This window comes from Mustela nivalis, assembly GCF_964662115.1.
Source record: "Mustela nivalis genome assembly, chromosome: 14".
Taxonomy (NCBI): domain Eukaryota; kingdom Metazoa; phylum Chordata; class Mammalia; order Carnivora; family Mustelidae; genus Mustela; species Mustela nivalis.
The window spans coordinates 20,199,275-20,212,856 of NC_139033.1; the positions used below are offsets into that span (position 1 = coordinate 20,199,275).

The following is a 13,582-nucleotide window of genomic DNA, read 5'->3' on the forward strand; positions in this document are numbered from 1 at the left end:
GCGCAGAGAGCTCGTCCTCAGGCACCCGACAGGGCACCCGCAGCCGCGGTCCGGCACCAAGGGCCGTGTGCTCCGCGGTGGGGCCCCGCTGGCGAGGTTCTAGTCCCAGTTCTGAGCCCCCCTCCGGCTTTATTCTCCTTCCCGGGGGCACCTGATGGGCGTCCCAGTGCCACATGTGAAAATGTTAACCACCTTCAGCCCGTGTCCGCAAATCGCTTCCTCAACCAGCGACGCTCGCACGATGCCCCCAAACAGGAGGCCCGGCCCGGAGTCCCGCTGCCGACGGTGCCTCGAAGCAACCGGGGCCTCGTGTGAGGTCATACCATGCAGCTTCTGTCCCGTGGGACCCCCGCCACAAGCTCTGTGGGGCCTCTGGCCGAGGCGACAAGGCCCAGGGCCGGAGACAGGCTTCCTGCACGGACGTGTGCGCCGGTACACACTGCTCCTCGTCACGCGCACATGCAGCGCCAGGCGGCGTGTGCACCTCGGGCCCCGGCACTTACCGTCGTCCAGGTATAGCTGGTCCAAGTCCTGAGGCTCTCGCTTGACCGTTACGGGAATGGGGGCCAGACTATGACTACCGTCCTCACGCACCTCGGGCGGCGGCAGAGGCCGGGGGGCTGTGGACTCGCTCCTCGGAGCCTTCGGCCGTTGGGGCAGCTGGTGGCCCGTCGCGGACGGGTGGGCGGGGCCGCAGGGCTGCAAACAGGTCGGCTCTTGGGTACCGGGCGGTGGTGAGGAGCAGGGGCTGTCGGGACACAGAGCTGGCCGGCGGCCTGGGGGTCGGCCAACGCTGCGCTGGGGACTCACCTGGGGTCGCAGCAGGGCGGGGGGCGGCGGCTGGGGGGGCCCGGGGTGCACGCCCACGAGTCTCGGCGTCTCCTCAACGGCGAGGACCCCTCCGGCCGGCCGCGGAAGTCCGAGGCCCGGGCCGGCCATGCCCTTGCTGTAGGTGGCGGCAGAGAGGTCATGGAGCTTGGGGCTGGCGCTGGGGGGCGGAGACACCATGGTGGTCCTCGGGGGACAGGGCAGGAAGCTGGGCAGCAGGCAGGAGCCCGGGTCCGGCGGCACGGCCAGTGGCTGGCTGTAGCAGGGCTTAGGGAGCGGGCTGGGGCCCTGGCCCATCAGTCCGCAGGTCAGGACAGGCTCGTAGTCATCGGTAGGCTCCGTCTTGATGGCTGGAGCTGTAAGAAGCGAGACACGGGAATGAACACGGGCTGCGGACGGGCGTGATGGACGGGCGGGCTGCGGCGGGGGCACCCCCGGGAAACGGCGTCTTGACTGAGTCCCCGTGTGTCTGCCTGGGTCTCCCACCCAAGTAGGAGGAGGCGTGAGTCACCGTCTCCAGGAAGCGGCAGCTGGTTCTAATACTGAGAACACTGTTGTCCTTGGAAGCCCCCCAGCACTCATGTGCTATTAAAACCCACTCGCAAACTGCAGTAGAAGCTCTGGACCCAAGGGCCCACGGATTTGCAGAAATCAAAGCAAAAATGTTAACGTGGACGTAGGACTGCGTTCCTCCCGCTACGGACGCCCCGAGGAACGTCCGCACACGCGGCGATCCCGCACAGGCGCTGGGCACCGGGCTTCCGTGAAACCCAAGAGAAACCGTGTGCGGCGACCACGGTTGGGGAACACGCCCTCCAGGCTCCACGTCGCAAGGACAGGCTGTCCCAGCCCCGCAGCCCCACAGGCTCTGGGGTCCTCCCGTCCTCGCCAGGAATCGGGGCCAGGAGGCCGACAGCCACGGGGGGCCTGTCCGACTCTGCGCCACGCCTCTGCTTCGGGGGAACACCGGGCAGAACACAGGCAGGCGTGCTGAGGGGTGTTTGCAGGGCCCACGGTCTCCCCAGGCGGCCCCTGCTGACCCCGCGCACTCTCTGGGCCCCATGCCCGGCGCCTCTGCTGAAGGCCTCGCGGGTACCTCCCGCCCCGCATCACCTCTCCGTGGCGTAGACGGATGCGTGCAGCCTGGGGGCCTTGTACATGGGGCCCCAGCCTTCTCCTGAAACAGAGCAGAGCACGGCTACATCACACGTGCCGCCAGAGCCGCGTCACGTCCTACCCAAATGCGTGTGGCACCTCCCGCTCAAGGGTGCCGCTCCATGAACAGCAGCTCCCAGGGCTGTGACGGCCGCAAGTCGTCCTAGCGTCCAGCTCCTGGGGACTCTCCTTCTTGGGGACAGGTGAGCCCCAAGGGAGCAGTGCAGTAAGGGGGTCTTGATGCCAGGCCCCGTGGGGTACGGGGCCGGCCCGCATCTCCATGTGGCCCCTGTGTCCGCCGTCAGGAGGGTCAGTGCACCCACACCCTCCCCTTCGCAGGGCAAGGGGTTTCTCTCTCTTTCCCAGAACTGGGGGTCAGGGCTCTGGCTGAGAGCGGCCCCAGCAGAGGAGTGTCCAGGGGAAAGTCCCGCTGGTTGCAGAAGGGACCTGAGAAGAGCTGGCTCCTCCCTGCGTGGCGTTCTGTCACCGTGTGTCTCTCGTGCCCTGGGTCAGCTGACAGGTCCCCGGGAGAAGCCGGAGCCACCGAGGGCCCAAGCGCATGTCGAGGAGCCTGCCTCGCTCCTATGGAGGCCACAGAGTCCCCTGGCCCCGACAGCTGGCTCAGGGCAGCAGGGCACCAGGGACCACGAAGACCCCCAGGCTGGTCCACACCTGGGACGCAGCATGTCCCTGGGCAATGGTGTTCCCATGCAGAAACGCTGTGGCTGTGTCAGGTCACTCCTCAGGAAGCCCCCATGCCCAAGGGACTTTCTGTCCACTTACAAGCCACCAGCAGAGACCACCACTGGCCCTGAAGCTACTGAGCCCTCCGCCCCTCCCCCCAGGCCATGGCCTCCCGCTGGCCAGCCTGACGCTCCCCTACCCCAGAGCTCCACATCCACAGACCAGCAGGATAGACAGCTGGACCCCAGGGCTGCTGGCACGGAGGGGGTGTCCCCACGCTGAGCAGAGCACAGAGCTAGGCCCTGCTCATCTTACGTGGAGAGAGGGAGCTGTGCGGCAGCTGGACATGTCACCCAGCGAGGGGACCGTCCCCTGCCCGCGTCCAGTACGCTGACAATCCAGAAACAGCAGAGGGGACGAGGTCAGCCCGAGAGGCAAACTTCATCTCTGACATGGTCACAAGGACACCGACCCCACGAGACACCAGGGCGAACGGAATGGCAAAGGTTGACTTCTAAATCGGTGATTCTCAGAGGTCGTGGTCTCAGGAGTATTGACCCACGTCTGGCAGATCAGACCGAAATCCTTCTGGGACTCGGCCTTTGCTGCGCTGATTTCCACCGCACATGGGGGCCGACTTGCCTCTCCCATAAGGTGTCCTGAGCTCCTCAAAAACTGCCACCCGTCTCCACCGGGCAACGCCAGCACGTGTGACTCCCCTGCCGCGGAGGGACGGCACACAGCCAGCGGCCGGGACCAGCAGTTTCAGGAGGCGGGTCGGAGGCCGCCCGCCCTCGTGCACGACCGGTGGCCCGCCACGGGGCTCCCTGAGACCCCTTCTCGGAGAGTCCCGCAGCGCCGTCTCGCGGGGCCTCCGTGTGGGCCCACGCCCACCGCCGCTGGGGGACGCAGGGCGCGCCTCGCCTTCTGACGGCTGGCGTGGGGGCACAGGGCAGGGTCACGGCAGGGCCGACGCGGTGAGGCCCGACCCCACCTGGCCCAGCGCTCCGGGTACCACCAGGCTGGGCCTTCTCTGAACAGACGTGTTTCCTCCCTGTGTTTGCAGCCGCTGCCGCCTGCCGGGGTGGGCCTGACCTCTCTCTGCCTGCGGCCCCGGGACAGACGCCTTCAGGGGAGAGACGCGGGGCCCTTAACTGACGCAGGGATGCCTCCGCAGCTCGGGGGGGCGGTGGGCAGGACGACGGGTCTTGAGAAGCAACGCAGGCAGCCCCCTGTGACTCCGGGCTGGGTGGTGGGCTCGCAGGACGAGCCCGCTGACCGCAGGCCAAGGGCAGCAGACACAGGCGTCCCAGGGCCCCAGGGCCATGGCACAGCCTGGAAAACAGCGCCCACCGCCCCTGTGGCTCCCACAGAAGCTCAAGGGCACGGACACGCGGCATCTAAGTTGCATTTCTCGTGTGGACTCCAAGGAAACAAGCCCCGTCTGTGAATGGGAGCCGGGAGAAGACGCCTCCTGTTTCCTATTAGTGGGGGACGAGCGAGGCCACGTCCTGCGCGGGGGCCGGGGGCGGTGCAGAAGGCAGCTGGCGGCCTCGTCCGCGGCCCAGAGCCACTTCCTTCCAGACCAGCGCTTGGTCTGACGCAATGTCTGGTTCCCTCCCGGCGTCCACCTCGCTGGTCGGGGCAGGAGGGCTGGTGACAGGAGGCCCCGTCCCGTCACTGCGCCAGCCGCGAGCTTACGATCCAGATTTACTGCGGCTCGCGAACGTGTGAGAGGTTAACGCTAATCCTGAGGGCGGCTGCTGCGCACAAAGCCAGTTCTCATGGAAAAGGTGCGGTGCCCTCCGTGCCGAGCTGGCGTTCACACCCTGGAGGGCTCGCTCGGCACAGCGGCTGTGTCCATGGAGACAGCATGTGTGCAGGAGACCAGGGAGATGCCCCTCGGCTCCCAAAGTGACGTGTCCCGTCCTCAGCCAAGGGGCAGCCGCTTCAGGGAGGGGCCTTGTCCCTGAGCAGGACTGCAGGCCCCCAAGCCGGGTGGCAGCACCTTCTCTCCTGGGCCGCGGGTGGACAAAGCGTCTGGCAGCAGATGCAGGGCAGGTGGGACAAGCGTCTCCCCGAGGGGCCCCACGCCACCCAGAGCACCCACAAAGGCTGGCTCTGGGCCAGAGAGCATTCCGGAACAGCCCGGCCGACCTCGAGGAAGCCCCACGTCGGCGCTTGGGCTCCGTCCCGCACGGCAGGGACTCCCATTCCCGTGAGCAAGGCAAAGCCCCTCCTAGGAGCCCCAGCTGGGGTCGGGGGGCTCACGGCAGAACCAGCCCCTTTCTGAATTGCACGGACTTGGGCTCAGGGGCCTTGCAGTTCACCGATCTGGGCTGTGCGGCCTCGACTCGCAGACATGACCAAGCACCGTGTGCCCTGTGACACACACCCCACCGCCTCTGCGCGTTGCCTGACACCGAGTGTGCGGCCCACAACGCGGCTGGGCTCAGGGGCTCCCAGGACAACCAGCCTCCAGGGTCGCAGCTGCCTGGTTACACGGGGATACCACGTGCTGAACATCCACCACGGCTGCTTCCACAGGTGAGTGGATGGAGACAGCCGGGGGCCCCGGGCTGACGGCGACACGCCCCCAGGCCAGCAGTGGAGCCCAGGAGCAGGGCCTTGCCCCCCCAGGGCCCCGCCTGCATGCAGGACTAGCTCCCACAGGCGGCCCAGAGTGACGGGACGGGATTCCTGCCAGGCAGCGCGCAGACTGCCCCAAGGCCTAGGGGGCCGCCGTTCCCAAGCACGTCGGGGACACCGTCCCTCTTACATGTCTCCCTCCCTCCCGTGTGCTCCTGTGTCCTGCCTGTCGTCGGGCGCAACCTGTCTTCTAGCTGAAGGGCCAAGTTGAGCAATTCACTCTCGATGTGCTGTTGGGGCCGCCGGAGGCCTGAGGTGAGGGAGACAGACGTTCTTCCCGCTCGTAAGGGAGGCGTCTGGGGACTGGGCCGCACTGAGCACCAGCACCTCACGCACCCCACTCTTTTCTCCAGAAAATCACGACGGCACCCAGCAGACACAGGGCGCCGAGCCGTTCCGCACGTCCGTGATCGTGGGCCCGGCACCCGGCGCGGAGCCCAGATGCTAATAACACAGGAGCACACAACAGAAGGGCTCTCCGGCTCCGTAGCCGCGTGAGCAACAAGGACACACTTCACCTGTGTCTTTCCTTTCAGACGTTCCCCCTCAAGCATGCCGTGTCCTGCACACACGGACGGGCCGCGGCCACGGCGAGGGACCAGAAGTCCGTCGCCCTGAGCGTTCTGCCCAGAGGCCCCAGTCTTGTCGGGAGCCGCAGACTGCAGGGCTCCGAGGCCATGGAACCCCGTGGGCCTGTGTCCCCGGCCCCACGACAGACTCCCGTCCACCCAGCAGATGGCAAGGGCCGCCCACAAGCAGTCCATGGGTCTCCATGTCCAAATCACTGCCTCCAGCCGGCACGGGGAGCACCAGGGGGCCAGGAGCTGGGGTTCTACTCCTCGGTCTCGGACAAATCCAGAGACGGAAGGCCTGACTTCACTGTGGCTTTATCTGGAAATAAGGCTTCGGGGGTAGTTAAAACTAAATGAGTTTCTGGGGGTCCCTGATCCTACATGGACGTGCTTTGAGAAGAGAAAGAGAGATCTCTGTCTGCCGTGTAAGGATCGGTGGGCAACGTCATCCCCCAGAAGCCGTCATTCCCGGATCCGAGCCTCCGGCCCTGAGCCCCGGGACATCCAGCTCAGACCCGAGCGTGGCGGACATCCGGGCACACTCCCCTTCTTCTGCACAAGCCCGGGGTCCGTCGACGGTGGGGCGCGCCAGGGTGCCCGGGAGGCTGCAGGAACCTGCGGCAGGAGCCGCCCCGGCCACTCCCTTCTCCCTGCACACGCATGCCGGCCCTGCCCAGGGACCCTGCACAGTCCCGCACAAAAGGTGTTTTGTCCTAAGCCCCCGAGAACAAAGCTCAGACTGTTTTCTGTTTATTGCCTGACATTAAAGGCCCAGTTTACCGTCGGAATAAACACCCACAACGAGAACTTCAGGGCCTTTTTTAAATAATGAGAAGGAAAAGCAGGAACTGGAACCACGGGAAGTGCCAGCCCCGAGGGGCCAGGCTGCACCTTCTCTCTGCATCCACAGCCCACAGCGAATTCCGGGGCGGTCAGGGCACAGGCAGAAGCAGGCGTGCACGTGCACACGAAGGACACTTCAGCTCGGATCCCGTCTGTCTTCCTTTGGGGACCTGCTCCCCGTCCTTCCCAGAGCCGCACCAGCGTCCACGCCCCACACTCCAGGTTCCCGGCAAGGGCCGGGCCTAGGGGGTCGGGTTGTGACAGCGTGGCCGTCCCCACCGCCCTCCGGTGACGGAGGGCTGGCAGGTGTCGGGGACAGTGCCGGCTCCCTGTCAGGGCACCAGCCCCCACCTCCTCCAGGCCCCCAACCGCGGAAGCTACGACCCACGCAGGTCGACCGCAGACCATGGTCAGGACGGGCCACACACGCCAGGAGATGCGTCCGGTGTTCTCATCCGAGAGTCACCAAAACCGCCTTTGCAGGGCACAAGATGCCCAGTGCTGGGGTGCCCCCGCCCAGCAGCCGCTCCGAGGCGGGGTTCCGGGCAGAGCCCCGAGACCGCACCTCCCTGACCACTGGCGGGAGCAGCTCCCGGGAGACCGGATGCCCACGTGCGTCATGCAGGGTCAAGTTTTCTCCATGCACGTCCTCTGTGTTTGGAGGCCCGCGCCCCCCCCCCCGTCCCTTCGGGCCCTGTTTCCCGGCGTCCAGTGTCCCCCAGACCGTGCCGCTCCAGTGTCACTGACAGGCCGGACCCTGCTCTTCCGCATGGCTCGGACCCAGGCTCCCTGTCCCGCGGTCGCTCTGGTGCAAGCTCCAAGTCCTCTCCCCGTGGCTGGTACACCAGGCAGCCTGAAGTGAAATGCTGTCCACGTCCCCTTGCCGGGAGCCCACAGCCGACAGCAAGGTTGGCGCCCTGCAGACCAGGGCAGAAGCCACGTCCCGAAGGTGGTGCCGGACGTGGTCCTTGCACCCACGCCACGGAGCTGTGCCCCCACGGGAGGGAGCCGAACGCTCCTGCCCGCGCCGAGGGAGGGTCCCCGAACCCTGCGGCCCCACCAGTGGCCGGCCCCTCACTGCTACACATCAGGCTGAAGACAGGAAAGGGACATTAAGGCACGGGTCCCCCATTTTCTGGCTAAAATAGCAAGAGAGTCAGACTTACTAAACACAGCGTCATGCCGGTCGTGGGAGGTGCTGAAGAGGAACGCGGGAGAGTCCCAGCTGACCGCGCCCACCGCCGACAGGCTCGCTCCCGCTGTGCTCACCACGTGGCTGAGCTTAGGGAGAATGTTCCAGAATGGCCATGACCACGGCCATAGCAGGCCTGCAGGCAGGCATCCCGTGGTCAGAGGAGGGGCGGCCCTGCGGGCCCGAGGGCAGCTTCCGTGTGGGCCAGGGCCGTGCTCTCTCTGCCCAGCACCCTCTGCCTGCCTCCCACCGCCAAGGCCGGCTGTTTTGCCTTTGGAAGGGCGTCCCTAGGACGGACACTCCCTCAGCCACCTGGACTGACCTGACCCTCCACACTGGTGGTCAGAAATGTAGCATAATCTACTTTACTTGGAACCTGCAGGTCTTCTGGGACAGGTGAGTCTCCGGAGGAGCCTATCCAGGGGCCGCTCCCACCCACTCCCCTGCTGGGAAACCCCCTGAAAGTGCCTCAGACGCAGAGACATGCTCACCAAGACTCAGCCACGGGTCAGGATTCATGTTCTCATTTTAAAGACTGACTGACTTTGGAGGGTATGCGAGGCCCTCCTTGGAACGTCCCGTTCCCTCTGTCTGAGCCGCCACCCTTGCCAGCTGGTCCCAGCACCGGGTACCTTCAGGGACTAAGCCCAAGGCCAGGAGCCGCGGCCACAGCGCTGGCTCTCAGCCCTCCCTCGAGTCGGGGCACGGGGACAGCTGTGGTACGGACCTGCCGGGGCAGAGTCTGTCTCCAGGACAGGACCAGGGCGCCCTTGGCTCATAAGGCCCGACCGCAGACGGGACCTTCTCCTTCCACGAGACTGCCCTTGGGCACGAACGACAGCGGCCGAGGAGCCCCAGGAAGCAGCTCTGGCTCCGTGTGCGGCCTAGCCGTGTCCTCCGGAACCGCACTGAAGCTTTCCACTGCTCCGTCAGCAGCTGCCCCAGGATGCCACGCAGGCAGTGACCCTGCTCTGTCCTCATTCGCCGGCAACGTGTTCCCATCAACACTGGGCCAACCCCGAGGGGCGAGGGAGCCCCAGCATCCTGGGCCCCACAGCACACCAGCCGCCCCAGACGCAGGCCGACCGGAGCCCGCCTCCCTGCTGGGCTGCGCCCAGGCCCACCGCACACAACCGCACGGACGGGGGTCCCCTCGGGTGGCTGAGAGTAAGGGTGGCGGGTGAGGTGGGTGCCGTCCCGGGCAACAGAGCTCAGTTTGCCTGCTGTGACCGGAAGCGGAAGCGACTCGAGGGTGACACAGGGACCCCCATGTGCCCCCAAGCCACGACACTCGATCCTCTGAGTTCCCAGGCCTGCACTCCCACGAGCCGTGTGGGGGCAGTAAGGTCCCTGCTGCTCCATGCGAGGGTGGCCTCCCAGGGGCACTGCCTCTTGGGGTCACAGCTCTGAGAGCCCACAGTGTGCCTCCCACCAGGAGGAGACGGGCCCCCCACCCCCCGCGCCCACAGCTAATTCTGGTGGAAAAGCCAGGATGGCACTTGATTTTGCAAACCTGCTCGTGAGAGCGACCCTTACAGGTTCAAGTGAATTTACTTCCAAGGCCTTGCACGTCTCAACAGCAAATTTAACAACCTTGAAAAGGATGTGCCGTTGGAATATGCCGTTGGAATATGGCCAGGACTCGGCTGTGCCGCCAGCCAGACGCCTTTGAGCGGACCCGCCGCCCACGGGAGCCCAGCGGCACATCACAAACGGGGTCCCCGAGGAGCAGGAGCGACCATGAAGAACTCAGAATCTGCAGGGGACCTTCCGGCGAACTGTCCCTGCAAAGCTCTCGTCCGCACGGCACGTGTCGCCCGAGGTGACAGTCTGCCGTCAGGGGCTCGGCCTGGTGCGGCCAGGTGGGGACAGTCTCTGAGCAGCACACCCGGACGCAGACGCCCTGGGGCTGAGCTCACGGTCTGGGCGCCTGCCGTCGCCTGGGCGGGCCTACCGAGCGCGGCGTGGAGGAACACCAGACACACGAGCTCCAGTTTTCTGTTCGTTCTCTTGTTTATTTTCAAAACCACAGAAGGGTCGCCCCCTGCGATTCAGCCACGAAGTCAGGTGCTGGCCGGCATCCCTGCTCTCGGGAGCTTACAGTCTAGTGGCCCGTGGGCGTGGTCCCAGCGCCCCAGGCCGGCAGACAGGAGACCAGCCACCCCAGGAGGCCAGGGCCAGGCCGGGGAGCTCCCAGGGGCCGGCAGCGCGGATGCCCCAGGCTCTCCGTGGCTACGGCGAATCTCAGGGATAGAACCGTGGCAGACGTGACCGAGGCGGACAGGCCGTCATGACGGCAGGGTGTGCGCAGCCCAGGCAGACCGGCCGCCGCTCCAGGGACGGACTCTGTCTAGGCTGGTGCATCGGCTACAGATGGGAGTCCACGTGGGCTACGTTTTAGAGCACGGGTGTGAGAAGCAGGGCAGACGACAGGGGGTGACAGGGGTCCAGGGGTGGACAGAGAGGGCAGTGGTGGGGTCTGGGAGTGGATGGGAAGGTACTGACGGGGGTCCTGGAGCAGAGGGAGAGGGCGGTTCGGAGGTCTAGGGGCAGGCGGGGAGGGCCGTGACGTTGGGGTCCCGCCCCAGGGGCAGAGGGCAGTCAGGATGGCCCACGCACAGCCCTCCAAACCCCCCTGTCTTAGTAACACGTCCTTGGGGGCTCAGCATCCCCACCTGTAGGAAGGGCACAGGTCATGGGCCACAGGTCACAGGTCACAGGGCGTGGGCACACGCCCTCTCCCACTGCTCCTGGAGCAGGGACTACAGAAAACATTAACGTGAAAGATGTCGTCTAACCTGCTTTAAAAGGCAATTTTTCTTATAAAGTGTGGTTTTCTTTAAAACTTCAATTTTTGGTCAACCATGCTTGAAGTTTAATTAGAATAAAACCATTACATTCTCAAAAATTGACTAAATATTTTGTCTCGCACGATGCACGGAGGCTGAGGCCGCAGAGCACGCAGACCCAGGCAGGTCACGGAACACGAGAGAGCACGACCCCGGCGGGGCAGCTCAGGGCACACACCCCTTTCGGCAGTCCTGGCTGACGGCCCCTCAGGAGGCGGCGACTTCACAGGAGCCGATTACTCAAATCTTGAGAGGCGCGGCTATCATCTGCCCCAAAAAACAGCTAATTCTAACTGAGATCAACACAGATATTCTAAGCTTTCCTACGATCTAGTCTGTTTGGTAAACGACATGTTATGGTTAAAGAGAACTAAACCCTCAGAGAATCTTGATTTTACCGAGAAAACAAGGTGGCTGCTTTCGCAATAGTTTTAAGCCTATAACTAACTTCCCTCTTAAATTGTACGAGTCTCCCACGTTTCCAGAGCAGCTACTGTACAGAAAGAAGAGGCAGAGCTGAGCAGACACAGCATGATTGAATTCAGGGGACGAGTGACACTGCGCTCTCTGAGCACACGGCCGACCCGGCCCGTACAGCACCGGCCAGAGCCTTGAGGACAATGCCCAGCGCATCTATTTGCTACTAGTCTGGGGGGAGAAACACCGCAGTATTTTCTTTAAGGAAACACCTTAAGCTGAAAAGGCAAACTGATTTTCCTAAGTCCTAAGCGTCTCTCCTGGAAGCAGAAACATCTCGGTGAGGAGGGTTTTCAGGTGAGTAACAGGCGCCCGGCCCGAAGGCCTCCCGCGCCCCGGGAGACGCAGTCACTCATGGAGGGGCATGACTCGGGGCGCGGGCGCGAGCACAGATCGTTCCTGTTAGTTAATGACCGCATCGAGCACGGGCCTTTGGGCTCGATACATAGGGTTATTCCTAATGGCACCTGCAAAGTAATTAGAGCTGTTTGCTTTTCCACCGTAAGCACCTCAGGACTTAAACAGACGCCCAGGCCGCCGCAGCCTCAGCACGGAAGGCCGTGCGGTTTCTCCCCCGGGGCTGTTCTATATTTGCAAGCAGGCAGCAAAACGATCAGTAATTACCCAATATGCAGCTCCCGCCCACAGCAGTAACGAAGGAAAATACACCGAAAGCTTCACTTTTTTCTTTAAGAATCGAGGACATGCTCTGGCTAACGGGACAAAACACAGCAGAAACGTACAACCACACTGTTTCACGGCGACAGCATCTCGGCATTTCTGGGTCTTTTAGAAAAAGGGCCCCCTCGGTTCGTTCTCAGTGCTTAAGGCTAGAAGGAGAGCGTTACCGTTCGCGGGAAGGTAGGTGAAGCGCTGGCACTGGCTCCTCTTTCTCTTCCCGTTGCAGACGTAGAAGCTGACTTGGACGGGGCTGGTTATTCTCTGGTTGCGAAATGGCGGGATCTCGACCACCAGCGAGTTCTGGCGAGAAACGGCAGAGGAGGGAGACGGTGAGCACCGCACAGACACGATGCACCCACACGGGTCCCCCCAGAGCTCCGAGTGGTCCCAGCTGCCCACGAGAAGGGGCCCGCACAGAGCGTGCCTGGGACGCAGGCACATGTGTGCGGAGCGAAGCCGCCCGGTCCTCGCGGGCAGCCTGTGCACCCGGAGCCGACCGGCGGTGCGCGTGGGGGAGGCCAGTGGGGGCCTCGGCTCAGAAGCTGCCGACTCGTCGACTCGTCCCCGCGTGAGGCCACCAGAGCTCCTCTGAGGGCAGAACGGCCACACGGCAGCGAGGTCCTCGAAAGACCCCATGCGTCTGCTGGCCGAGCCAAAAGGGCCAGTGACCTCTGGCAATGAAAAAAGCCCCCCAGAGGGCTCGCAGGCACCTGTTCGGGGAGCGCGATGAAGGCCCAGGGCAGGAGCCTCCTGGACACGGGCCTGGGGCAGGTTCTGTGACGAAGGCCCAAAGCCCACCAGGGCCTCCCAGACTCCCTCCGACGGAAGGTGGGTGAGCGCAATCGAGCAGGCTGGGGCCAGGGGGACAGTTAGCAAGCGAGGCACCAGCGGGAACAGGATGGCTCATGGTGGGGGCCGTCAACCTCTCCCAGCAGAGGTTCTCTCTCCAGTGCGGGTCTGAAACGGCCCGGGGGGTCCCGGCGTTATGGGAGACACAGGCTTCCCCAGCCACGTCCCCACCCACGTCCGTGTCGGTGTGCGCGGGCGCACCACTCAGCGCCCGACCCCGGGCCCAACGCCAGTCGGGACGGGTCTTCCCAGGCGCCCACGCTGGGCTCGACTCCCTGGTGGGGGGTGGGGACAGAAACAAAACGTTTCTCTAATTTTTTTGGTCAAATGATGTAAGTTAGCAAGTAGACAACAGGAAGGAGAAAAACCCACTGTATCAGGTTTTTGTTAAATTGTAGCTTGTCACCCAGTTTAACGGCAAAATTGACTGAATTGTGTTAGTAATGGAACCTTGAGAATGTTAAAACGAAACCAAAGAGAACTTCAGGCACAATCTTTCTCTTTTACAGACAAAGGAACCGAGGCTCAGACGCTGCAGAGGGCGGGCGCCAAGAGCAGGGCCACGCTCGCCCCTAGGCATTGGACAGCTTCAGTGACCGCGTCGCACTTGGAAGAGGCGACGAGCAGCAGCTCCTTCTGCCCGAGACCCTGTCCATCGGCAAAGAGAACCTGCACACGAGGCTGATGGGGCCAACGGCGGGTCCCCGGGGGCGGACAAGGGTGCCGTGGGGGGGCGGAGAACATGTGGCCGGGGCCCGGCTCTGGGCCGCGCTGAGTTTCAGCCTTGCTGCCGGCACGGGAAG

At 64.2% G+C, this 13,582-nt stretch overlaps 1 protein-coding gene across 20 annotated transcripts in view; it reads right to left on the reverse strand.

Annotated features, from left to right (window-relative positions):
- Positions 1-13,582, reverse strand: part of NFATC1 (nuclear factor of activated T cells 1) — a 97,054-nt gene that overhangs the window by 25,126 nt on the left and 58,346 nt on the right. For 4 of the 20 annotated variants that reach the window (XR_014303007.1, XM_082699926.1, XM_082699918.1 and 1 more), the window contains 3 exons: positions 12,098-12,230; positions 811-1,184; positions 504-699 (listed from right to left, as the gene is read on the reverse strand). Coding sequence is in view for 19 of the 20 variants with exons in the window: in XM_082699926.1 (XP_082556052.1) it covers positions 504-699; positions 811-1,184; positions 12,098-12,230 (703 nt within the window). In the remaining variant the exon portion in view is untranslated. Of the gene's footprint in view, positions 1-503; positions 1,185-9,917; positions 10,686-10,774; positions 12,231-13,582 lie in introns of those variants that run through there. The other 16 variants (XM_082699928.1, XM_082699920.1, XM_082699921.1 and 13 more) reach the window with 7 other exon arrangements.